General features: G+C 59.0%; 1 protein-coding gene across 1 annotated transcript; it reads left to right on the forward strand.

Annotated features, from left to right (window-relative positions):
* Positions 1 to 1,036: 1,036 nt before the first annotated feature.
* Positions 1,037 to 3,835, forward strand: BXZ73DRAFT_108426 (polysaccharide lyase family 8 protein; the record flags this gene model as incomplete). Its single annotated transcript, XM_048017156.1, has 8 exons — positions 1,037 to 1,323; positions 1,375 to 1,487; positions 1,549 to 1,751; positions 1,806 to 2,300; positions 2,353 to 2,396; positions 2,445 to 2,694; positions 2,743 to 2,833; positions 2,883 to 3,835. The coding sequence occupies 8 exons, from the start codon at positions 1,037 to 1,039 to the stop codon at positions 3,833 to 3,835; spliced, it is 2,436 nt and encodes an 811-aa protein (XP_047871134.1).
* Positions 3,836 to 26,441: the final 22,606 nt, after the last annotated feature.

The raw sequence follows: 26,441 nt of genomic DNA on the forward strand, positions 1-26,441 counted from the left end.
CCAGGTCGGCCTCCGGGCGGACTGCGTGCGCCACAGGGCGGAGGGCTTGGAGCTGGCGGAGGTGGGCGTGGGGAGGGCGTGTCCCGATGCGGGGTTCGAGGGGTCTGTCGGCCCACGGAGTCCGGAGAGCTCGGTGAGTCTGAGCTTGCTGAACGTCGGCGAAGCACCGTACTGACGGCGTTGAGTTCGCAGAACATGGGACCTAGTGCAGTCTGAGCAGAATGCTTATACCCTTGTACTCCCTGTGGAGGCCGGCCTTCCATGTACCATCGCTTAGTATTTCCCCGAACCCCTGGCCAGGCTTCTAAGGATCCACGCTCTGGAAGGATGAGTGTTCTCGGTCTCCGGAGTTGCTTGTGTTGTCGGCATCTTCGTCCGCTCGGCTGAAGTTGCTGATAAGATAGCCCTAGAGACTTCTTCGATGAATATTTGAGCCATGTGTCGTTGCCTTGACAGCATGACGCTGATCCTGCATGACTGTACTTCTCGGTTTCCTCGTCTCAGAAATTGCGCGGCGGTTCGGGAGGAGTGGGAAGAACGACGCGAGCGCCCAGGTTGCCCCGGACAGCCACGTGGGTGGCTGTTCGTAGCAACGTCCTAGGCTTCAGTCTCTCGGCTGTTACTTACTTGGTCTGACTCTGATTCTCTGAAAGAGAAAACATCTCAAGGCTTAACGTAACATTAGAGTGTACTAATGATGGTAAATTTGATTTCAGCGTTTCAGACTTCAGTCGAGTCTCAGCTACATCAACGCGATGGCCCCAGTATCACACTGTTCCTGGGTTCTCTCCTGATGGGATGATGCGTATGGACTTCATCGTGCGCCGCCATACCAGCGCCTGGCCCGGAGGAATCACGATCGAACTTTTTCCCTCGCTTTCGTTTGGTCGGCGTGGCAGCCATGCCTCATTGCCTTCGATCCCGCCGAATATAGGCCCCGTGCAAGGGTCGCGGTGGACTTTCTTCTTCCCCTTCTACCTCTCCTTCGTGTTCCCCCTCCCTCCCCGTGCTGGTGCTCGGTATCTCCTCGGCCACCATGTTCGGTGTCGCGACTCTCGTCATCTTCCTCTCGCTCGTTTCTTCTCCAGTTCTTTCCACCCCTTCGTTCTACTCTTCTTCCTCTTTTCTCGATTCCATCTTCCCCTCTCATGCACCGCGACACTCCCCCTGGAGCCGGTCCCACCGGCGCACAAGGGCTCCTGCCCTAAGCCGGGACGTTGTCGCGAGGGACGTGAACGCCGACATCAACACGATGCGCGAGCGCCGCATCGCACTCGACATCGGTGCCATAAACATGACGCTCGTCCCCGGCATTTCATCCTGGTCCGTCCAATTGGCGGTGTCTGAAGAACTCCAGCGCTGATCTCCTTCCAGGCTCAGCACCATTGGCGATGACGGCAAGTGGCCCGACTCAGAGATCGACTACACTACTGGCTGCGACGGACGCCGGGCGAACTGGCCCGCGGAGGACCATTGGGTCCGCATCGGTGCGTTCACTGCCTTCGTCGTCTCGCAAACTTCGATGATTCGAAGCCGTGCGCGTCGCAGAGACCCTCGCGGCGGCCTATCGTGGTGGCGTCCCCGGCGCGGAGAGCTTCGTGAATGACCCCAAGGTGCTCGCCACCGCGTCGCGCGCGATGGACTTCTGGTTCGCGAACGACATGGCGCAGCCCGACTGCCTCACCAACGGCGGGAAGGGCAGCTGCCCGTGCGGCACGCCCGGCTTCTGGAACTCGAACTGGTTCTCCAACGTGCGTCCGCGCCCTCGCGCTCGTCCCCCTCCGCGACCGCTCACCCCTGCGCAGGTTATCGGCACCACCGTGCTCGTCGGCGACACCTGCCTCATGCTCGGGAACGACTCCCTGTCGGCCACGCAGTCCGGGAACTGCACCAAGTTCCTCAGCCGCGCGTTCGACGTCTTCAGCTCCGGCAAGAGCTTCCTCGCGGGCGCGAACATCCTCGACATCGCCAAGAGCGGCATCACGCTTGGGATGCTCACCCAGAACGAGGCCGCGATCGCGTCGGGCTACGACCACGTCCACAAGGAGGTCGTGCTCCAAAACAGCCTCCGCGCGGACGGCATCCGCGGCGACGGCAGCTTCGGGCAGCACGAGGGCATCATCTACAACGGTAACTACGGCAAGGATTACGCGAACGACGTGCTCGCGCTCGAGATTGTCGCGGCTAACACGCAGTTCGCGGCGCCGAGCGAGAGCAAGAGCGCGTTCGAGACTCTCGTCGACGGCGACATGTGGATGGTTTACCGGAACGCGCAAACGGGCACCGTTCATTGGGACTTCGTACGTCACAATCAATGCAGGTCTTTGCTGATCTCGGCTGAATTGGATGCAGAACGTGCTCGGTCGCATGCTCACCTTCACCGTCAAAGATGAGCAGTGAGTAATGTGCAGTCATCCTCAGAAACCCTCACTGACGTTGCTCAGGGCGAGCGCAGGCCTCCTGATCAACACGACGTGGATCAACGAGCTCGGCCAGTTCTGGAACTCGGACGCCCTCAACGGTGCTTTCTCCGCGCTCAGCGCCAACACCACGGACGCGAACGTCGGCGGTGTCAAGGGCAACCGTATGTTCTACGCCAACGACTACATGGTGCACCGCGGGCCTGGCTATGTTTCAACGCTCCGCATGTACTCTTCGCGGACGCTCAACACGGAGTGCCTCAACAACCAAAACGTCAGCTGTTCCTCGACCTTTTCCTGACACGTGCTGACGCGCGAGCAGCCCTTCGGATTCCATTTGTCTGACGGGACACTGTATACCTACCTCGAGGGAGACGAGTACGAGGACATTGCTGGCATGTGGGATTGGAATTGTGCGCGGTCCGCTCCTCTCATCCTGTTTAACTCTAACGCCCTCTCCAGTGATCCCCGGCACGACGACCGACTACAACAACACGCCCCTGACCTGCGACACCGCGAAGGTGGCCGGGAAGGAAGACTTTGTTGGTGGCGCCTCGGACGGCACGATCGGGGCCGCCGCGATGCGCTACACGAACCCGACCACGGGCGCGCTTGCGTTCCAGAAGGCGTGGTTCTTCCTCGACAACGACGTGCAGCACGTAATGCTCTCCAAGCTCTCCGCCTCCGCCTCCTCCGAGCACCCCGTCATCTCCGTCCTCGACCAGAAGCGCCACTCGGGCGACGTCATCCTCGACGGCCAGACGCTCTCCGTCGGCGGCAACTTCAGCAACGCCCGCACGCTCTGGCACGACAACGTCGGGTACGCGTTCCCCGTCGGCGCCCACGTCTCCGTCGACTGGGGCACCCGCACCGGCGACTGGGGCCGCCTCGGCATCTCCGCCGCGGGCGTGCAGTCCGCGGACCTCTTCTCCGCGTGGGTCGGGCACGGCCGCGGCTCCGATGCGGTGCTCGAGGCTCCGATGGCGTACACGGTGTTCCCCGCGACGACCCGCGACGCGCTGCCGACCAAGGTCGCGGCGTCGCTCACGAACCTCGCTACAGTTCAGAACGACGCGCACGTGAGCGCGGTGTGGGACGCGGGCACCAAGCTCCTCGCCGCCGTCTTCTGGGACGCCGCGGGCGGGAACGTGACGTTCACGCCGGGGAGCGGGCAGGCGGCGCTGACGCTGTCGGCGTCGGCGGGCTCGGTGGTGCTGTACCGGATGGACACGGGCGGGGTGACGGTTTCGGACCCCACCCAGACGACGAGCTCGGTGGACGTGACGGTCGCGGCGGCAGCGGGAGGAACGCGGCCGACCGGGTTCGCGAACGGCTCGGACAGTGTGAAGGTGAGCGTGTCGCTGCCTTCGGGCGGCGCCGCGGGACAGAGTGTGTCGAAGAAACTTGGGTCGTGATGTGTATATATGTGCACGGACATCATGCTTAGCAGCATTCTTATTTTATTGTTATTCTTTATTCGCGGACTTTGCTAGAGACGTCCGACATACGCTCACTCTTAGACCCTTTCGCTTCTGGCTCGCAGGCGAATCGAGCCCCTTTTTGTGGATGCCCGGAAGCCTGGAAAAGATTCGGGGTGATACTAAGTGATGGTACACGGAAGACGGCCTCGATACGGATTACAAGAGTATATTCCGCTCAGACCGCACTAGATCCCATGTTCTGCGAGCTCAACGCTGTCAGTGCGTTGCTTCGCCGACGTCCAACAAGCTCAAACTCACCGAGCTTTCCGGACTCTGTGGGCTGATAGGCTCCTCGAATCGCGCCCTCCCCACGCGCACCTCCGCCAGCTCGAAGCCAAGAGCTCCGGTGCGGCCCTCCGCCCCGGGTGGCGCACGGAGTCCGCTCCTAGGCCGACCTGGAACGGGTGCACCGCATACGTCACCCGCTCGTCCCCGTCCTCCTCGCACACGCGCCACTCCTCCCGCTCAACCTCCTCGATCTCCCACAGCCCCGCCTTCGCCGCCGCCTCGAGGTCGTCGCGCGGGCCGGCGCTCATCGGTGTCCGCAGGTGCGGCTCCGAGCGCGCGGACGAGCCGTCCCAGAGCGTCGTCGAGAGCGTCGCGCCCATGTTGCCCACGACCCGCGCGCTGAAGCTGCGCGCGCCGTGCGTCTCGTTGTCCGCGCTGGGTCGGGTGGCGAAGTGGAGGTCGGAGAAGGTGCTCGAATTGCAATTGCCGCCTGGCGCGGGGAAGGTGTTCGCGCCGCCGTCACCCTGCGGGGCGTAGTAGACGCCGCGGAGGTCGAGCATGAACCGCGAGAAGAAGATGACCGTCAGGCTGCGGACCCGCGGCACGTCGTGAGTACGGGAGAGAATGGAGATTAGCGAGGGTAGCGCACGCTTGTTCGAAGTACGGCCAGACGACCCAGATGGATGTGCTCTAAGTTCAGCGCGGTCAGATGAATGGACGGGGGGAGAGGCCTGGAGCAAGCGCTCACGGTTGCAGCATATTCTGCGGCTATTGTGATGACCTGAACGGCGAGAATGATGCTATCGTGATCGTCAGAGTCCAACTGGGGACATCGGGTGGGATTTGCACACAGAAAGTATGCCGTGCCGTCGCGCAGTAAGGGCCTGGCAATCGTGTCGCGCATGTTCGTTCGTTTCGAATCTCGCAATAGAGAGAAGGTCTTGATCCAAGTGAAAACGATGAGGATCACATCGCACGCGATCGTCGCTGCTCTGCCAGCCGTCGACACTGGTGAAATACAATGAGTGCTGTGAATTACCCTTTTACTATTTAGTTGGGAGATCTTACAACTGTGGCGCGGCGTAAGTGCTTGAATCAGAGGCTGTGATAAGGCACTCACTTTGCGAGCACCAAATTACTGACAACTGGGGATCGCATGTTGATACAGCCAATAAGAGGTCCGCCTTGTAAAGCCGTGTTCATGGTACTGATATACTAGAGTTACAAGGTCGGATTTTCGGGGTCAGCTATGCGTCATGCACGAAGAAGCGAAAACGAAAAAAAACCCACGAGATATTCCACAGGTCTCACGAGAGACAGAGGTATCACTACGACCAATGGCCTCCAATCGCGGAGCCATATGGCATATATCCGGAGGGCTGTGAAAGCAGCGATGGAGAGGTAATTCAAGATGGTGAGCGTATCATCTGTATGATTGATCCCGCCGCAGGCCTAGTAGTGGAAACTCTGTTGTGAGCGTCGTGTGAACTTAAGAGAGTCGGGAGATTACGCACTGCGTCTGTTGAATACCACACCATGACCTCGAGGATAAAGAAGACGCGCTCGATGACGGCACTATAGCGCATGAACAGGAAGATCCATGTAGCACCCGAGTGCTTCCGCCGCCAGATACGCTGGACCTCCAGTTGGAAAGTGATCGCAACGTCATAGAAGAGCAGCACTTGAGGGTGGAGTGAGCATGCACATCTTCTACGAAAGTGAAGATGACTTGCCGCTGGATGCCACAATGCAATAGTTTTCGAAGATCCTGGACGAAGCAGTGTCAACAAAGTTGAAGAACGGCCTCAGGAGAATCTGACTCACAATCTCTCGTAGGCAGCGATGGGGACGTCTACACTCATTTTCGTGTAGTGCGGAGCAGAGATGTTACTTGGGGGTGTGCAGCGTATGGGTTGGCACTTTTGCGATGCCCGCACTCAGGCTTTTGAGCAGCCCGGTGTCTGCGTGCCATTCAAGATACGCCCACATTGGCAAAGCAGTGAGACGTCCCGGGATGAGAATCAGCGGGTGCGCTCCGGTGCTTGCGGCGTATGGTGCCGTTGACGGCAGACAGCACGCCAAGGGAGCCATATAGACAATCGGGCTGTGCAGCGTCGTAGTGAATTGAATAGTGGGAGTCGGAATGTGGACGAAATTAATAATCAGCGACTCGCGGATGTGCCAGAGCCGAGAGGCGGCATCTGGAGGATAACACATACCGATGAACTCCACTCCGTTCCGCATTTTGGAGTCTGCTCTTACCCCTCGAAGGCGTCGCGCAAGGGGCACATGGGGGCGTTGCTGTGTGACACCAGAAGACATGGATGGCGTTGGGCGCATCTGTCCGGCGTCCCAGGAACTGACTCCTGACTCCTGAGGCGCCAGACTGTACGTAAGAGCTAGTAGCGCTCCGCAACGACGCCGACCCGAGGGTTATCTCGGTACGGGATTGGGGACCAAGGACGTTTAACTTAGCTGTGGATGCTGGTGAAAAAATTCTACCGAGATTAGGCTGGGTATTGATAGTCAGGGTCATGGTCACTAGGAGGGCGATATATAGATAATCGCGGCTACAGCTCAGATGCAATCGACAGCCGATTTGAAGTTTGGGCCATTGAATAACCTCAAAGCACCTGCACAACTCACATGTCGGAGTCTGGGTGTTGTATTGAGGGATTCTCACTCACCTTGCCTATCTCACTAGCTCTGGTACCTACCGTGTGGCGTCGCCTTCTAAGTTTACCACATTGTGTCACACCAGAAGGGGCACGATCCACTGATTCAATAGTGTCTCGTAGCTATCTGCTTCAGCAGCAGCATGTCTCTTATTTATTGGCATCGTGGCTCTCGAAAATCGGCTTGTGGGTCCCGGATGTTCTATACCCTGAGCCACATCCGAACACTGCTGATACGTTGGAGTTTGAACCGCACTGAGCCTTCTTGTTGTTTTGGATGACCTGCTGGCTCACGCTTAGATGTTACGAGTGATGGGAACACAGCCGATCCAGCATTGGGAAACCCACCTTTCACGTCGGAGCGTCTTGGGCACGTCATGCATGCATCAGCGACAGCATTGCAATGCAAGGTGGACTTCGCCAGGTGGCAGAAGCCGATGTGAGCCCCGTGAACAACTATCGGGTAGACAAGAGCTCCGCGACCCCGACTGTGACCGCATTTCGCGCGTACCGGTCGAACGGACTACTAGTCAGCAAGGGCCGCGCGTGCGGACACGCGGTCTCGTACAACGCAGAGATGGTGGTTGGGGGGATGGGCATCACGTTCGTCACCAAGCGGATGTACGAGATGATTCACTACGAGATGATTCACCTTGTAGCGGACGACGAGTCCGCGCTGAAGGCCATACTCGATCCCTGGCCACACGAGCAGCAGCTGGTCTCGGCGATCGGGTGCGCCAATGCGCGCTGGACAATGATACGCGACGGCGCATTGTGTTCCACCCGTCGGGATTGAATGGAATGAGGTGGTCGACGCGGACGCGAACCTACCTCAGGAACGTCAGCAGTACTCAGCGCTCAACGGCGTTCGCGGAGTGGTGGGAACACTTGGGAACAGTACCACAACTCGCGCCCATATGTGGGGCACGGCTTCCTGCGAGCCCGGATTTTCCATCCGCCCGACCATTGCTGCACTGGAGGCTGACGGACACTCGCTCGCAGAGATGTCCCGCTTCTGCGAATCTTGAGGCTCGGGGACAAACCGCGCGGAATATTGACAGAGATAGCTCACCAGGCTCCGTCTCGCATCAATGCTGTTCGCTGCCGTTCCTTGCCAGGTGTATGCGATGCTTGATGACCGTATGTACCTGTGCGCGGCCATGGGCTATTGCATGGAGTGGTAACGGACGCTTCCAGCACCCGCCCGAAGTCAACTCGGTCTGAAAAAAAAGCATTGAACGTTACGTTGAACGACGAGACCCGCACAGACCGCACGCGAAGACGAGCTCACCAAGAGCTCACTGGAAAGCAAGACAGAAGTGTTCAATGTTCAACGTCCAACTTTCAACGTTCACGCCTTCGGGATTGATGTTCGGAGCAGCTGATGACAGATAGATGTTCTCGTGATGTGGGCGACAGAATACCCGCAGTAAAACAACCGTCGTTCCATCACCCATAAATAGACTTGGAGCTGTGGATTTGAGGGCGTGATGAGCTCCCTGAGGGGCGCAGGACCAGTGGTGTGCAAGAGTAAGACCGAACAGGCAGACACGGTTGTCCGTAGCTGCTTGTAGGCTCTGCTCGGAAGGGCGCGCGGCCTCACTGGCAGAATTGAATATTGGAATCCCACGGGCGAAGAAGCTATGTAAGAGCTTGGCGCCCACGGACGCAGGCATTTGCTTTGCTCCCGTCCCGCCAATGCCACCCTCCCAGCCAGTGTTTTTGCCTCTTCGCCACTACCACCTCCCTCTCGTCTGCCCCTACGCCCCCAGCGGGTGCTCCGCCCTTTCTCGTCCACACCATGAGTAACGCTTCCGCCAGCGCGTTCTCGCTCTGGTCCTTCCTTTCCATTCTCGTGCGTTTGCGCCCCCCATATATCATGCCTGTATGCTGATTTCCCCTCAGTTTCTCGTTTTCATTATCCACCATCTTTGGGCGTACGACCGCTTCAAGTGCCTTCGTTGGTCCGCAGGTCGCCAGCCAGGTGCCTTCAAGCGCGTCATGACCGTATGTTCTAATCGCCTGTGTCGTCTGAGTTCTTTGCTGAACGATACCGCCCTCTAAGTACTCGTATGTGAGCGCGGTACCACTACTAGCAATATATAGTGTTGGCATGACGGTCATTAAGGTCCGCGAAGGTGCGTGTCTGACCCATTCATCTCGATCCAGCTGACTATATGTGTGCACACAGGATACACAGTAGGACCCGGCGGCGCGAGTAAGTTTCAAATTATGAGTATCGCGCGAAAACATCTCAACTGTATACAGTCATTCCCGTTCCCATCGATTTCTACCGACCTGAGAACATCAGCTGGGTGCTGCCTCTTCAGTTCGTTTTCAGTTTTGCCTGGGCTCTTGAAATGTGAGTAGCATCTCTTGCGTATTATGCCGTACACGCCCTTTCTCTCTCTCCCCATCACCTTCGTTCCTGCTCGCGCCTTCCAAGAGTGTTCACGTCCTTGTATAATGCACCAACCATATCGCCCCGCATCATGTGCTATGAACTCCGGCTACCTGTATTCTTTAGGTCGGACTCCCGCATCGTATAGCAAGGATGCCGCGGTGGCGTACTGAATTATCCCTGCGATTTCGCTACTTCCCATGCTTGATGCTGACACCGTTATTCACGCCGTCAGGGTTACCCATCTTGAAGGTGCGTCGTTTCCTCTTCCCGCAGTTGCCCATCACTCACATATCTCTTTACAGAGCTCGCGTTCTGGCTCTACCTGTTGCATCAAAAACCCCACAAGGAGGCGTGGTTCTCGAGCTGGGAGTACAGGCTGTGGTACTTAGGTGCGAAGCATCGCTACGAACGTTTCCACCCACACTCACAGCCAAACAGGGAGCATCGTTGCGGTGATTGGGATGCCTCTCACGGCTCTCATCACTAGGAATGATCTTGTAACGGTAAATATAGAAGTGGTTGTACACGCAGGTCCTTCGCTAACATACGGGCAGTGCGATGCTTACATCTTCCTCGTTGGCTCGGCCGGCTCGACATCCACTACCATCGCCTTCCTATACGTGCTTTGGCGGTTCCCGAAGTTCATCAGACATGTCAAGATCGAAGGTGCTGACCCGACCGTTGTTGTCAGGCTGGCAACATTCTATCAGCTCAATGTGTGTTAATTTACTGTGTCTCCTCTCGTAACCTTACTTACTGAAGTCACTGTTCACAGCAAGCAAGAGTAGTCTTCCGTTTCCTCTTCACAATCCCCTTGCTGATCCTCGCGCTGGATGGGATCGTTGGCCACTCTCACTCGATCAACCATAACCTGTATGTAAAGCGTGTTTTACTGTCCCGTCTTTTCACACCCTCTGACCCAACGACGACCTCTTAGATTTGTTACGGACACCCTACAGATGATCTCAGGCATCGGCTGCATTGTCTCCTCCATGATCACCCTCCTCATTTTCTTTCCTCGCTCGATCGTTCGCGAAGCAGGTTACAAGCCGAAGGTGTCCAACTCCGTCCCCGTCTCTCCCAAAGGCTCGCCCATAACCCCAACTGAGCACGGGATGCCCGGCGGAGTGCGCGTTATGCACTCTGCAGCCCAACCCATACTACCAGCGCACCTGGCTGCGTACGCACATGCCAACGGCTTCCGCGTCAGCGTCACGGGTAGGACCACCGCTTACACCACGACGGGGATGGGCGGATGGGAGACGGAGCCAAGCCTGTATCCGCACAGTCTCAGCGCGTATTCCCCACGAGAGTCGATCTATGACTCGCCCGCGCCGTACTCAGCCGAGGATGGTAGTGAAGAACACACGACGAGTTTCAGCGCGATGCAAGCAATGCAGAAGAGGGCGTCCAGAAGAGGGAGCAGGAGGTCGAAACACACGCCACACACCCTCGCGGAAGAGGATGAAGACGAGGCACGGAGACTGGAGGAAGTGGAGGAGGGGGAACGGAGAGGGAAGGAACCGGACGATGGGAGGGCCGAAGGTGCAGAGGATGAGGAAGAACGAGCACCACCGTACCAAGATTCCGTCGCCCCTGATACAGCACACCCTCCCCAAAAGCGTCCTTTCCACCACGTCCACTCAAGCCCACAACTTCGCGCACATACCGAACCCCTCGTCCCTTCTACTCAGGCCACAACAGACGTCAAGTCGAAGCGGCGAACATGGGACTGGGAAGAACGCCGACTTACTGGTGGCGCGAACACGCAACGGGCTAGTCTTCATCTCATCGCGAACATCAGCCCAGACGCGCCTCCGGTTGTCGGGTCGGGAGTGTCGATGAACTTAGTGAACTTGAACCCAGGACCTGGGGCACCCATCGTTGGACACGGGCATGGGGTAGGAGGGTCGGGGTGGAGAGGGCAAGGTGGTGGGGCATCAACGCTACATCCATATGTGAGTCCCTTTTCAACAGCTCGCGCATGTGCTAGCTGGGAGTGGCGGGGTATGCATCACCGTGCCCATGCGGACCGGCGCGGCTGCAGACGCCTCCGGTCATTCAGTACTCAGATGCTGATGGCAATGCATGTGCTTTCCTCCCGCAGCTGGTCAACTTCACATCGCCGATCGGTGAGTGCTTACCGCTTCTTGTGGTTACGCCATATGGCTGGGAATAATTCATGATATTGACGTGGCCGTCGTCGTTCCCCTCGCAGATTTGGTCGACTTGCCCCCGCATCCAGAGCTTCCCCAGCCTCGGTGACCTCGCACGAACACCCTGGTACCATCTACGGCATACGGCATTCCGCCCTCTGTGGTCTCGGATCAACACGTCACGACTGCCATCGCGCGCTGTAGCGGGCAGTGCTGGAGACCATGCGGGTCTTGCAGCATCGCCACGCATGTCTTGTGTGGACCGGCGGCCGTCGTCACGCTTCCGAGATCGCAACAAAGTTTCTTTGGCCTCAGTTCACCTCGCTCTCTCAATGGCCCACAGTTCCCCATTCCGGTGCACCTCGATTCCGCGAAGATCGTCTGGTCGGGACACTAGACATCGCTTCTCCATCCACCATGAAGTCGACATCTCGACCTCAACTCTCTCGCCATAGTACTCCCACGCCGACCACACTCGAACAAGCCCGCATTCCCTGTCCCTCTGTCGCCTGCTCATCACCGTCGTCACTGCTGTCCACTTTCACTTGCCTGCTTTCGCTCCTGTCGTCGATCGACACGCTGTACCGGTTCGCCTCCACACCTTACCCTCGCTTATTCCCTCATACCTCGACACCACTCCAAATACCACCACCTGGTGAAGTGTACCGGGAATCCATACCCTGATACCTTGACCACGTTTCGCCGTGGCTAGGGCTTACGACACGTCACGACGCTCTCCTGTACCACCACTCCTTGTTGTCGACCCTATCTTTGGCCACGACCTCGCTGCGCACTCCCCGCCGCCCCCGCTTCCACCATCCGTTGCCGTCATCCGCTGCAGTCATCTACCCCGTGGAGAGGTCATCACGCCTGCTTCATTCCCAAACTTTGCGGAACGTACGTTATCTATTGGCATCTCATCCATCTATCCCAGTTGCGTTTGCGTTTGTTCGATGTACATATGCTTCACTACGTCGATGCTCCCCCAGTACTACCCCCGGTCTGTTGTCTTGTATTGTTGCTGTTGTACATTAGATCTGTCGATTGGATTGCTTGCTCAGTCGAACTCTGTTGCTTCGTTTATGGAGAACCCGTTATGTATTAGGTCGTGCCACAATTGCGATTATCTAGGCTCTTTCAACGCTCTGCATCGAAAAAAATGTGAGCTGAGAGGTACGGGTCATGTTCTCGAAGTCTTATGAGACTAACGGCTCTCGTTGCCCAGGTTAGGTTTGTTCACGGCTCCGAAGCCTCAGGCTTGACAAGAAGGCGTTGTATTCGCGGCCCGCGGGAGGCCGTCGACTAGGAACCCAGGGCGACGAAGCTCAATGCAACCTCCGTTGGCGCGTGCCTCGAGGCATCTTTCCACATACACCACGAGTACACAACCCCGAGGGCCAAACTTGGTACTAGGATTCGCCCCCAGCATTCTTTGGTAAAGACCCCCCACTGCAGTTCATCCACTCGTCTGTATACTAATGGCTTTCTATTTATCCTCCAGTCAAATGAGTTCACATCCTCTGAGCTCAGTGGACAGAACGTCAAGAAGCGCTGAAGCGGTACAGAGGCTGTCCTTGCACCGTGGCATCGTCTGCCTTGTAATCTATGCTTCACTCGCCCATGATTCGTCGCGCCCTGACCAAGCTCCGAATTTCCAACATCCCACCATTCTACCTGTCCCCCATTGCATACGGCTTATCTCCCATCGTGTGTTACGACCGCACGCGTCCCACGTCTGCCAGAGCCTGCCCTCGAGACCGCAAACCGCTTCCACCGTCCAGCCAGTGCACGATTCTTCGTGGGCAGATGTCATGTCGCAACAAGTACAAAGCAATCCGCCCTGATGTTCGCGCAGCTATTGTATTATAACGACCACGCAGCACTGACCTTCGTTCCCAGGTCGCTCCAGGTTCCGAATTCGACAACGCCTATCATCCGAGCTGAATCGCTGTCAGTACTGGTCCCCGTGCCACGTCACAGTTTACCGGCCCGCGATGGTCGCAGGTTTGAAGGTGTTTTCAGTGGACACTCTTTCGGACGTCGCGTCCGCGTACCCAAACTTGTGAGTCCATGCATCCGTCGCTTGTCTGGACACAGTTAGAGGCTGATCGCGACGACGTCTGTTCGGACTAGCTCTCCAGACTCCAACCCAGTCGGAGCGGCGGCGGCAAGAATCGCCGCGAATTACTGTGTCCTGGCGTCATCAAGTGAGCTTCTAACGCCGTGGCTCTCAAACACGTGGGGTCTGACGGATGGCCGCGCGCCGCGTGTCTATATGAAGCGTTGTTGTGGCTCGATATTTTGCTGACCCTTGGACTCGAGGTTCAGCGCATGTGGCAGCGGAGGTTCACGGGTGCGACGGTCGTTTTCCTCCTCACGCGGTATAGCGCCGCTCTAGCGAGGGCGTTCTTCGTCTCAGAGGTGCTCAGCTGGACGGTGAGCAACGCGGTGAGTTTCATTATGCCGATCGTGTGCGGGAAAAAAGAGCTCAGCATCCGTCTATCTTAGACATGTCATAGGATCACTCGCGGAGACGATGTCCTGCTGGTCACGAACTACTTCGCGTTTGCTGGTGAGTGTACAGTGCCCTTTCACGACCGTTCTGACATCATCGTCGCCAGCGTTCACGATTCTAAGAGGCTATGGGGTCACTTGTTTGGATTGGAGACCACTCTTGGTCATCGCTCCTCTTTCCCTCGTGAAGCCAATTCTCACTATTGTACGTCTTGTTCTTACGAGTGTCGAAAAGATAGCTGCTGACGAGAAACGTGTAGTATGAAAGCACCAAGTACACCGCCGTTCAAGGAGGCTTACCTTACGGTTGCCTATACATTTATCACGGTCTTACCCATGAGACGTGGACCTTGTACGTTATTCTGACTGCTTACTCCTATCCTTGAAGCTCCCCTAACGCCAGTTATTTAGCCGTAAGGAATGAACGTCGGCGAATTTGCCATGACTATTGACGCCTTATATTCCGCAGTCATTGTTGCTTCTGAGACGACCACGATCGCCGCTGATCTCATCGTCATTGCCCTTACATGGAGGAAGACCTTCAACGTACATCGCGACATGGCTCGCTTAGGGATCCGCACCACCGTGTCGTCATTATTTCTTGTGGACGGTAAGCTGATGCCGTTTGTTAGGTCTTAACAATTCTGATGAGGCGCCTTCCAGGGACTGTGTACTTCCTGTATGCCATTTCGTTATGTTCGCTGAACGAGATGTGCTAACGGGTAGTCAGCATTCTTACTCTCATTCAGGTCGCGACCATGATTTCTAACATCGTAGACTCGGTGCGTCACCACGAATTATCCTTTGTGCCGCGTTTGAATCCGATGTTGGTTGCTTTGGTCAGCTCCTTGTTTGGGCGTACTTCGGTGATGTGTACGTTCTGTTGGGCTCTGAACGTCTTCCCATTGACACCAACCGGATCTCCTTCCCCAGCCTTGTCGTGATCTTTCATTCCCGCTTCATGCTCGACCTCCGAGGCCTCTACTACCAAGACAGCGACCCCGCGGATCCGACGACCACGATTCAAGAGACGACGGTCTCAGCGATCGTCGGCAACATGGGCGCCACCCTCGGACCGTGGACGCTCTTCGACAGCGCGTTCATGCCCGGACGTCGACGAGAACACGAGCGGCAGGACCCGTCAGAGCGGACGCCATACTCGCCTATGGAACCCCCACAAGATCTAAGAGATCCGCTTAGGAAAGGACTCCTTGAAGCGGGGGAAATGCGGCACCGGATGCGGACAGAGCGCTAGACTTAGAGAGGTAGACGACGGCGAATGCCTGGAGCGACGGTGAGTGGGTTTGTATGAGCGTGAACACTTGGTGCTGACATCTGTCAGCTTTAGTAATTATTATCAACAAGATGCCATGTACACTATCGAGAAACGTGTCCAGTGTAATCGTACGAGTTTGACAGGCCTTGTTCAGGTGCCGGCGATGCCGCCAAGTCGCCGGGCTGACGTCTCCTGACAAGTGCGTCTCCTCGCGGAGCAGAGTGCCTTCTGAAGATTTGTTGCACATGGACAAAGTCACAAGCACCATGTCAACTTGTGGCCAACACCCTACAAGCTGGGACCTCGACAAAAATATCTCATCAACATTCCTGGCAAACCAAAGCGCTTGTCCGAAACGTCATTTTACCCCTCCTTTCATATCCATCAGCACATCCACCTCAAAATTCCGTGCCAATGTCATCCATGTACGTTATCCGTGCCGCTATCGCTATCTCATCGATGAGTATCTGACAGTCTCACAAAGCTCGTCTGGTGCAGCAAGGAGTTCGTCCGCCTTCTACTAAGCTTTGGAGCACGTTTGTCTTCTCTTTTATGCGCATTCGTATTTACTTACTCACGAAAAGCCAGATTGACAGGTGACCACGAGATGAAGCTGTCCCTGGGAGGGTTCCGCTATCTCAGCGGACATGATGAGCGGACGGTGGACGAGGACAAGCAATCAAAGCTTACTCGTTTGCCACTATTTAACGAGCCGTCAGAACGCTGAGTTGCTCATCTACCACCTTGTGGAGCCGCAATGCGAGCAAGACTAAACATGTTCGTTGCCGATTCGGAAGAGCCGGCGCTAGGTGACATTAACTCTGCCTATCCAAACTTGTGAATAACGTTTTACCAGACACTTCTGCGACCTGCATCTGACACCGCTCCCACAGTCATCCAAGCTCTATGGAACCGGTCCATGCTTTCATGTATCGATTGGACGCCAACTACTGTATCTTAGCATCCACAGGTGCGGGAGGAGTCACCCTTGTTTGCAAGGACTTGAGATTTCCAATTGCTAACGATAGTGTTTCGCAGCGCTCTTGTGGTTCGATTTCATCCTCACTTTCCCAACTGAGGTTGAACATATTTGGGGCGGCAATTTTTCGGGCGCGACGGTTGTGTTCCTATGCATGCGATACTTCCCCTGGTCTCGAGGGTGGCTCTCGTGTCCGCAGTGCTGATCTGGGGCTCGAGTGACACGGTTAGACATCGCCGTTCATATATATGCAAAGTCACTGACTCCCGTTTCACTCTCTCAGACTTGCCACGTTATCACCCGGAGCGATGATGTGCTCGTCGTCCTCACCCATGCTGCCTTCGGAGGTCAGTAAATGTCACGCATTCTGGAGCCAGTCAAGCGTTCTCATTTTCTTTCAGCGTTCACTGTTTTTCGGGGATATGCCCTAGCCGGGTGTGGCTATTGGAAACCGTTGCTTCTTATCGCCCCTTTCGCCCTTGTTAAACCGGTGCTCCTCGCCGTACGTCCACTTGCGTATGTAAGCATGCCGCATGACCTCTTACGATGATATTTTAGTACGAAGGCTCGTGGTACGAGGCTGTGCAAGGGGGGCCGTCGATCGGATGTCTCTACATATACCGCAACATCACCCATGCTACCTGGACAAGGTGCGGAGTTTCCTTCTACTTTATCCACTTCATCAACAGTGATGGGATTGACAATTGTTAGATGTAAGCACAGGCTTGGCGCAGGCTTCAAACCAGAACTAACTCCGATGCATCAGACGTCATCGCTGCGGAGACAACCACGATTGCTGCGGACTTCATTGTGCTCGTGATCACATGGAGAGCGACGTATGGGCTCCATCGCGCTATGGAACGTGTGGGGAGGCCCACCCTCTTTACTCGACTTTTCCTCATAGACGGTAGGTGCAAGGCGGTTGTATTCATACGATGTCGCTGATCACAGCTGCGAGTGTAGGAACGACTTATTTCATGTACGCTCAAACCGCAGACTCGATTGATGTGGATTCGCTGACGTCAAAGTATAGCATCTTGGTGCTCCTCCAGGTTGCTATCATAGTCACCAACTTAACCGACTCGGTAAGCCGCCATGCCAGCCATTTTACGCCCATCATCATTACTCACCCTTCTCAGCTGTTAGTATGCGCCTATTTCGGCGAAGCGTGCGTTTTCTCCCACACGGGCCGCCGTGGTGGCGTGCTGACGCGTTTGCAGTCTGGCCGCGATATTTCATACCCGATTAATGCTCGACCTTCGGGAAGTGGATAAGGCGCGTGAAAGCGAGAGTATCTCCATGGATGGAACGATGCAATTTCCTTCATCGGCATCGTCGAGCGTTGTAGACAACCCGTCTCAGGAGAGACTGGCTCAGGCCGGGACTCCCTTGAACACCAGGCGTCGCACCTCGCAGTCCATCCCTGAAGAGATCGTTTAATAAGGTGCGTAGCGGCTATGACAACGCACGATATTGATGTTGATATTGTCCTGAATGCTGCGCGGTTTTGTTGTGGGTTGACCGTATGTAGTACTGAACACCGTTGTACATCACGAGACCTGAATCGCAGAGTGGTGCCGCAGTCCTACTATGGTGCATTCTGGGCAGAATGTGCGGAGTTTGCGGCAGGTAACTCGCAGATCTGTCAATGCTTGACCTGATGCTTCTCTGAACGTATCCTTGGCAGAACTGTACCACTCATTGTGAGAACAGAGTGGCATTCCCCACAACATGGACGCTGCGCAGAACGCTGACAACCACTACCGAAGCGTCGATTCGACGTCTTTCCGCGCTAACATCGGCGTCACACACGCCTGGCGGCTTCTCGGACAGGATCCGTGCATGCTTCTATACTCACAGCCTGATGTCCCACAGTCTTTTTGTCCCCGGTCGGGTCGCAGCAAACTCTTGAGACCGATGTCCCGCAAAGCCGGAGGTCAGCACTTGGCGCTCAGCAGACCGCTCCGCCACGTCTATCGCGCGGCATGACGGCCAGCCATACCGTACTGTCGGGCGGCGCAGTGCAGGAATTCCATATTGTCAGGTGAAGTAATAGCCAGAAGCCCGCTGGGGGTGCTACGTTCTTCGCCGTGCACTGCTAGTCCACTCGCCTTGCACCACCGGCCCGTCGCTTCGTCCCACAACACAGGCCGGACACTAGATCTGGCCGATGCTTGCAGAGAAGAGGTACGCTGACATTCGAGAGTTCTCTGGTCATGATTCGCTTCTGATAGAAAATCTGATCAGGCTAGTTGAGAACTACTTCCTAGTAGCCTCCACAGGTAAGATCTTCCGTTCGTTCCCAAAGTCGACGATTTCATCCTCACATTTTCGGCACTGCCGTTTCAGCCCTGCCTCTCGTACGACTTCCTGCTTACATTCCCCGCGGAGGTGGCGTGCATCTGGAAGAATCCGTTCAGCTCCGTAACCCTCACTTACATCCTCATCCGATACACGCTCTTCGTCGAACGCGCCGTCATCCTCCTCGAGGTCCTCTGGAGCCCTTCCGACCAGACCTGTGCCGCGCTCACGCACACCGACGACGTCCTCTACGCGATCAACTACTTCGCGATCGTTGCGTTCACAGCGCTGCGCGCGTACGCCATAGCCGCGCGCGACCGCCGCGTGCTGTACGTGGTCGTGCCACTGCTCCTCGTCCAGCCCATCGTCGTGCTGGTGAGTCTGCGCTCGTTGGGCTGTGCTACGCGTTCGACGTGACGGCAAGGAGTCGAGAAGCGGACGAATGTGGCTGACTGTGTGTGGACTCAGGTGGAGACATCCACCTACACTGCGGTCCAGCTTCCCGGGCCTGAAGGATGCAGGTACGACTATTGGTTCTCCAGGAGCACCCTGCAAGAGCGTGAGTGCACCTCAAAGCATCTTTCGAAGCCCCGAGGTCTGACGCCTGTCGTTGATGCGACAGTCAAGATGGCGAGCATCGCATGCACGATCGCGGCGACGTGCATCGTGATCCTGCTCACATGGTGGAAGACGCTCGCCGTGCGGCGCGCGGCGGTGGAATCCGGCCTGCGCTCCCCGCTGGCCACACTGCTCATGCGCGACGGTGGGTGGAGCCTCTCGCGCTGTGTGGGAACCTGGGAGCTGACCTTCAGTCGACGGGTTCGCGCGCAGGCTCAGTGTACTTCATGTGCGTACCGCGCAAGTCCCACCCCCGCGGCGCGAGTGTTGACCTCTGTCCCGCACTCGACAGTCTCCTTCTCGTCAACCTGTTCATGAAACTCTACGCCAACCCGGTACGTCACTCCCTCCCCCTCCGCGAACGTTCTCGTAGATTCTGACGCCCGGAAACGTGCAGAACGCCGTGAGTGCCACCCACGCCCCCACGCGCCCCCGCGCCTGACGCACGCCCTCCGACGCCGCTCGCGTGGCCCAGACCGCCGTCTCGATCTTCTCCGTCTGGCCCTACTTTTGCGAAGTGTGAGCGCGGACCCCCGTCGTCCCCCCGCCACGTGCTCACGCGCGCAGGTACACCGTCCTGACGCTCTCGCGCTTCATCCTCGCCCTCCGCGGCCTCTACTACTTCTCCGACCGCGGCGAATCCACCCGCGCCACGTCCGACTCGGGCGGGTCCACCCTCGTGTTCTGCGACCCCTCGCCGGTGGGACGAGCGCGTTGGGGACGTGGGCGCCCCGACCACAGGGGTTCTCTCCGGGATGGGCGGTGGGCAGGCAGGGAGGACGGCGACGACGACGGGCGCAAGTGGGGGGCAGATCCGATCGTATATTCGAGCGATCCGTTTGAAGACGGGCTGCGTCGTCATGGGGGGCGACAGCCGGGTGGTGGCGAGGGCGGCGGATGGGCGTAGGGGCAGTGGGGCGTAAGGGGGAGGGGGAGGAGGAGGAGGCGTGGTCGCGGTCGAGGGTGGCGGGTGCATTAGCGTACGTACATACATGTTATCTCGCAGTATATGGCACAGGTAGTTTCCGTGGGGACGCCGGGCCCCGGAGTCGGGCTTGGAGATGCGGTGCGAGTGCTTTGTGGGGCGAATTAATACTGAACGCATCAAGGGACGCACGGACGGGGGACGACTCAATGGCCGGGATGGACGCGCAGCGACGCGGCCGTGGACGGTGGAGGCGTGCGGACCTGCCCGGTGCCCACTTGTGACTTCACTGACTGTGGCTTTGCAGGGAGAAGAACGAGCGGACGGCGCGCAGCGCCTTCGACGGCAGATCTGCGGGAACGTTCAGCTGGGCTGTGGGAGGCTCGTCGGGCAGGACGCTCACTCTTGCTCTTCGGATGTCCCCCGCGCGGCGGCGCAGGCGCGGTCATCGACGACGCGCCGCTGCTGCCCGAGTGCTCGCCGCTCCCGCTGCTGTCCGTCGACCACCAGGGTGGGGCGCCCGCGCCAGATGCGGCGGCGACGTCGCCCTGCAGCATCCTGAAACGGAACCCGAGTGAGCACGCGCCGCACCGGGATTCGCGGAGATGAGGCGGCGAAGACGGCAGGGCGGGGAGAGAAGGAAGGGGGCACGCACCGCGTCAGCGCCCGGTACTGCTCCGCGAAGACCAGCGGGTCCGGGACCGCGCCCGGTGCGAGGTGCGCCGGCAGGTCCGTCCACGCCCTGAGCACGGGAAGGCGCGCACCGCCTTCCCCGTCCGAAAACAGGCTCTCGCCGTCGAACGAGGGCCGCTGCGAGACGCGGGACGCGCGCGACTGCACCGAACGCACGTCCGCCGCGGCGGAGGGGCCCCGGTGCCGAACAGCGCGTCCTCGCCCCGCCGGATGTCCTCGTCGTACATGTTCTCGAGCAGGAGGTACTGGTCGTACGGGAGCTCGTACGGCGCGTGCGCGCGCGACGCCGCGCCGCGCGAGGCTTGCCGCCGCCGCCGCCGCTCCCCACGCCGATGCGCACGTTCAGCGACATGTCCGTGCCGAACCAGTGGGCGCAGTTCCGGAACGGGAACGCGGGCACGGTGTGGAGAGGCGCGCGGTGGGTGGGGCCCGCCGCGGTCGGGAAGATCGGCGCACACATGTCTGGAGTGAGGCCTTTTGAAGGGTCGGCGGGGCGAAAGCCAGGGCCGATCAGGTCAACGGTGTAGGTGCATGCGTGCGCGGTGTCCAGTGACGGGTCGTGCTGTGTGGCAGAACATAGGGGTGGTTTCCCTTGAGCACTGCGTAGGGCACCAGGGTCGGAGAAGGGAAGGCGAGGAGAACACGTACGTGGTTCAGGAACAGGAGGCATTTTGCGGGCGTGATCGCCTGTATCCGTGCGCGCACGGCAGGATCCGCGACTCCGTCCAGCGTGGCTTCGAGTCGAGCTCGGCAACGACGTAGGACCTGACGTCCGGGACGGAGAGCTTGACGATGGTCATTGCGGAACGAGGGTTTCTGGAGGTGGCGGAGGAGGGGGAATAGTAGCGGGTCGGAGCGGACACGGGGGGTTTTTGAAGGCACGGACGGAAAAGGATTTGAGAGCGAGGGATCATAAAGCGGTGGCAAAGGCGCGTCGTTGCAGACGCGTGTTTCGCGCGCATGACGGCTCGAGCCTGCAGTGCATCACGATAAACTTTTCTTCACCCGGTTCTCGGCGTCTCTGACCCGGCCCATGTGTTGTTCAATCTCCGACTGGCTTTGGGACGGGGCACTTCCGTTAAGCTCGTCCTAACAGGTCTTTGAGCCGCGGTCGCATGATGGGGTGAAACGTGCCTTTCAATTGGGCGCGTTTCGGAACACGCCTCATCTGCGCCTCTCGCCCTAGTGCGAATCATTTCGGCGTCACAAAGACAATGGCGGCGACAAACATAGCAGGTTCAAAGCGGGTGCTCGCCGAACGGCACGGAAACGGTGGGGCGATTGTTCAGGAGGAAGACGGCGTGGCTTGTGTCGTCTTGGATAGACCGGGAAGGTAGGTTCCTGCATGGAGAACATCGTGTGCAATTCACCAATCCCGGAGGCTTCTCCGGAAGTGGACTCGGCCTTTTCCGTCCGTGCTCGCCTACAGGCAGAAACGAGGGTCAATATCAATACGAGCATTCATACAGCAAAGACACTTACTCTTGCGCTCCAAGGACAGGCCACTCCCACCACGCAGAGCATGAGCTTGCCGCACAAGGTGGCCCACTTGCCATCATCTCCGGCACATGAAGCTCTTCACCGGAGGACCCCTAGACTTCCGCGACGGGATTGAAGCGACCGGAAATGGCCTAGCTCTGCGGGATCTCCGCCGGCGGTATGGGCGTTGCGTTCGAGTTTTGGAGCTGGGACATTGGGGGCGAACGCGGAGGGGGGGCCTGCGAGAGTTTGATACCGCTGTGCACATACACATATGAGAATATCAATCGGCGTTGATGTCGCCCCTCGACGGCGAACAGCAACTTGATGACGATGGGAGGAACAGAGACACGCAGGCGTTTAAAATCTGTCGTGGACGGGTGCTGGCCGGGCCGCTGGGCTCGGCGCTATTGGCTTGTGGACGTCGCCGCGAGGCACGCCGTCAGGCCCATCTCCGCGCCCGCCGACTGCTCCGACGGGATTGACCAGGCGGAACGGAGGGCGGGAAAACTGCGGGGATGGTTCTCTTCATTATGTCGCCTGCGATGCGGTGCGGGTGGAATCCCGGATCGTGGTTCGAGAGTGGACAGGGCCGCCGTGGGAAGGACAGGCACGATACCTAGTTGACGTTGCAGGTAGAGTAAATTGGGCGGCGCGTGTGGAGGAACAAGTACAGGGGTGGTATCATCCAGGGATATTTTGAAGCGTAGCGTAGGCGTAAGTCTGCGTAATGTTCAAAGCCGAGGGGGACGGCGGATTAGAGTACAGAAAACGAGCGGGAGTAGGGTGGGACAGGGTAGGTGGTGCAAGTATGTATAGCTAGGTAGCACGTTCTAGGACTGGAGACTACTGACGACGAGCACGACGCAGACAGGCGCAGGATGCATATCACACAGCAGAGCACAACAGCGGGCAACAGCGGGCAACGGACAAGCGACGAGAGCGACAGAACGACGGAGCGACGAGGAACCCACGCGACTACCTCGCCGACCCCACCCGTCCCCGTGCCCCGCGTCTCTCTCCGCCTCGCGATCGGGCTCCGCGACGCCCTCGACCGGGCTCTCCAGCTCGCCCTCCTCGCCCGCCCAGACTGCGTACGCGTCCTTCTCGCTCGCCGCACTCGTCGCGCTCGTGACGCCCGTGCCCCCGGGGCGGAACGCCAGCACGCGCCGGTGCTTGTCGCCGAACCCGGACGCGGACGCGGACGACGGGCAGCGGTCGTCGTCGCCGTCGCCGCCGTCGAGCGTCGTCGTGCCGCCCGTGGGGCGCCGGCGGGGCGGGGCGACGTGGAAGGGGAGGAGCGAGTCCTCGCGCGCGGGGCTCCGGAACGAGGACTGGTCGGAGGGGTACGTGAAGTGGTGCTCGAGCGCGGACTTGCGGAGCGCGACGAGCGCGATGACCGCGGTCGGGTACATGCCCTGCGTGCGGGGGCGGCGCGTGAGGGGGAGAACGCGGGAACGAAGGGATGGAGAGGGAGACGCACGGTGATCTGCTGCATGAAGAGGACGACGTAGGAGAAGAAGACGCCGCCGTTGAGCTGCGGCGCGAGCACGATCACGTTGAGGAGCTGGGGGCGGGGATATATTCAGAAAGGCACCAATCAGCGCGCGGCGCATCGCGGATCCGCACGGGGCGGGATGCCGTACGGTGGGAGGCGCGCGCCGCGCGCGGGCGAAGGAGATTCGGACGCACCATGAAGATCGTGTAGATGACGCCGAAGTCGACGAGGAGGGTGAGGATGTTGTGCACCGCGAGCCCCGAGCTGCGCATGTGGCGACGGAAGTCGCGGCGCTGTCGCCTGTGGGCGCGCGCCCGCGCGAGACCAATGGTCATTTGTAGATGGCAGGAAGGGGGCGGTGAACGTTCCGAAGGGGATATGACGACGTGAGAGCACGGACGGATCATCGGCGAGGGACGGGGTACCGTCAGAAGATCTGGCAAATAGCGCGAGAGGCGAAACGCACCAAGCCCTGATCCCAATAACCGTGGTCGCCCACACGTTCGTCGCGGCGGACCACGAGAACGCGAACGCGTTCAGGATGTTGTTGTGCTCGACGAGGACCATGACGGGCGGGGGCACCGGGTAGTAGAAGCCGACGAACATGACGCTCCACGCGGTGAAGACGCCTGCGCGGGCCGAGGCAATGGTCAGTTCCTGATGTCATCGCGCGTGCGCAGGCCGCGTGCGGGAACGCGCACCTATCGAGCCGAGGACCCAGAAGGCGACCATGGCGGTGACCCACCGCTGGTTCGCCCACACGACGCAGACGCGCCAGCAGACGACGGCGTCGCCGAGGATGATCTGTGCAGCGGGGCGCGCGCGCGCGTCAGCTCCGCAGCAGCGAGCGCCTGTGCGAGCGCGCGGGACGAGGGGCGCGGGACTTACGCAGACGACGCTCGTGATGCCTTGCAGCGTGAGGAGCGCGGGGCTCGAGAGCCCGAACGGTGGGGTCCGAACGCCGAGGCCGACGAGGGTGAGCGAGTGGAGGTCGTTCTGGAGAAGTTGATGTCGATGGCCCAGTCGAGCGTGGAGATGGCGTACATGGCGAGGGTGAAGAAGAGCATGATACGGTTCGACCATGACGCGCGGATCCCCCGTTTGCTGATGGTGGCGGGATCGAAGGACGTGGAGGCGTGGAAGACAGAGTGTAGATCCCGTAGGACAAGATTGCGTGCGTCCGCGGGACCGCAGGCGAGTGGCATAACGGACAGGTGGAAAAGCATGAGCGCCTCCGGAAGGAGCAGCAAGGGAACAGACGCACCAAAGTATCCAGGTCGAGAAGCCGGAGAGCAGGGTGAACACAGCTACGAGCAGTGTCAACCCGACGTGCACCTTCCCCAGAATCCTGCAGAAGTGCTCACCAAAGAGCGCGGTCTCCACCAGCACCGGAAAAACGCGCTGGTCGGCGAGCATCGTCAGCTCGTGGCGGAGCCTGCTCGCCTGGCTGGCGCTGAGGGCGCCGGTGGTGTTGTTGGAGGCCATGGCGAGGCGGCGCGCACAGTCGCGAGTTGCAGCGGACCGTGGACGGTGAGGGCGGCGCGTCGGGGGCGGGACGGGGAGGCGGCGAGGGCGCAGGCGTGGCTCGGACTCGGGGCGGCGAAGTGTCCCGGGTATTCTACTTGTACGAGAGCTCGGCACGGGGGCAACTTTGATCGGGAAGATATGCTCTTGGCGCCCGGCCCTGGTCGTGGGTTGCGCGCGGAGTCGCGGACGGGGCCATACGGCCCACAGCGCCGGCCAGCCCTGCGCAATCTCGAGATTGGACGAGCGGGAAGCTTCTCTGTTTCTGCGCGGGCGACGGGTGTTCGAGTTTTGTGGGGCGAGGTGGGCACGCGCGCTGGGCGCGAGCCAATCCCGTTTCGTGGGCGGCTGCGTGCGCGCGGGAGTGAAGTGCTCTCCGCGGTTGCGCTGGATGGTCTGCGCGCGCGGTGGAAGGCTTCGCGCCGCGATGCAAGTGCAGCCGTGAAGGGCCCGTGAGATCTTGAGAGGTGCCCAAGGACCGGCAAGGAGCCAGGGAATCCTGCCGTCACGACGAGCAGCGAGACCCGCGCCAGGCACAGTTCGCACGAATACCACGTCAGCCGCATTTGGATGCGCGCCTCTGGCGGGGCTCCGAGCAACGTCGCTCGTAGCCCTCGAGCTCGGTCTTAGCACGGATGATGAAACGGATGGAAGTGGAGGAATCCGCTCCCCAAACACGATACTTGGCGAACGACCCCGTAGGCCGTAGCTCTGCGGCTTGGGCGCGGGCCGGAAGCGCACGCCGAGCCCCTGGCGGTGCCGCGCTGTCTCTCCCGCTCATCGCCGGCAGCTTCTCGCGGTCGCATGCCTACCTACGGGGTTGATTGCATATGGACGTGTCAGAGATCGAGATCCGCGCGCATTAGTGCGCGGTCGACACCCGCAGCGATGTGGGATGATGCCTCGCAGAGACCGGCAAGCGTGGCCACGACCCTGTAAAACGTGTGCTCCGTTTGACAGCTGTCCAAGCTGCACAATTCACTACACACACGGCAACTTGGGCACGTCAAGGCACCAATAAAGATATCAAGTCTCCATGGGACACAGACTCCCAATGGACTTCCAACTTTCGAGGGTCCTCTGAGGTCGGAACTCAGGTGGAATCCTAGGACCACTCGGTTCTGCAGAGAACTGATCTTCGATGCTGCTAGAACAGCCTGGATGGGAGCGGCTCCGCACGCTCTCATCAAAGCTGTTCAAGACAGCGTTCGAGACATGAGAAGGAGCTCATGAAACGCCTGCGGGAGCTCTCCAGATACTTGCCAGGCGA

Source organism: Epithele typhae (assembly GCF_022376455.1).
Source record: "Epithele typhae strain CBS 203.58 chromosome Unknown BXZ73scaffold_161, whole genome shotgun sequence".
Lineage (NCBI taxonomy): Eukaryota > Fungi > Basidiomycota > Agaricomycetes > Polyporales > Epitheliaceae > Epithele > Epithele typhae.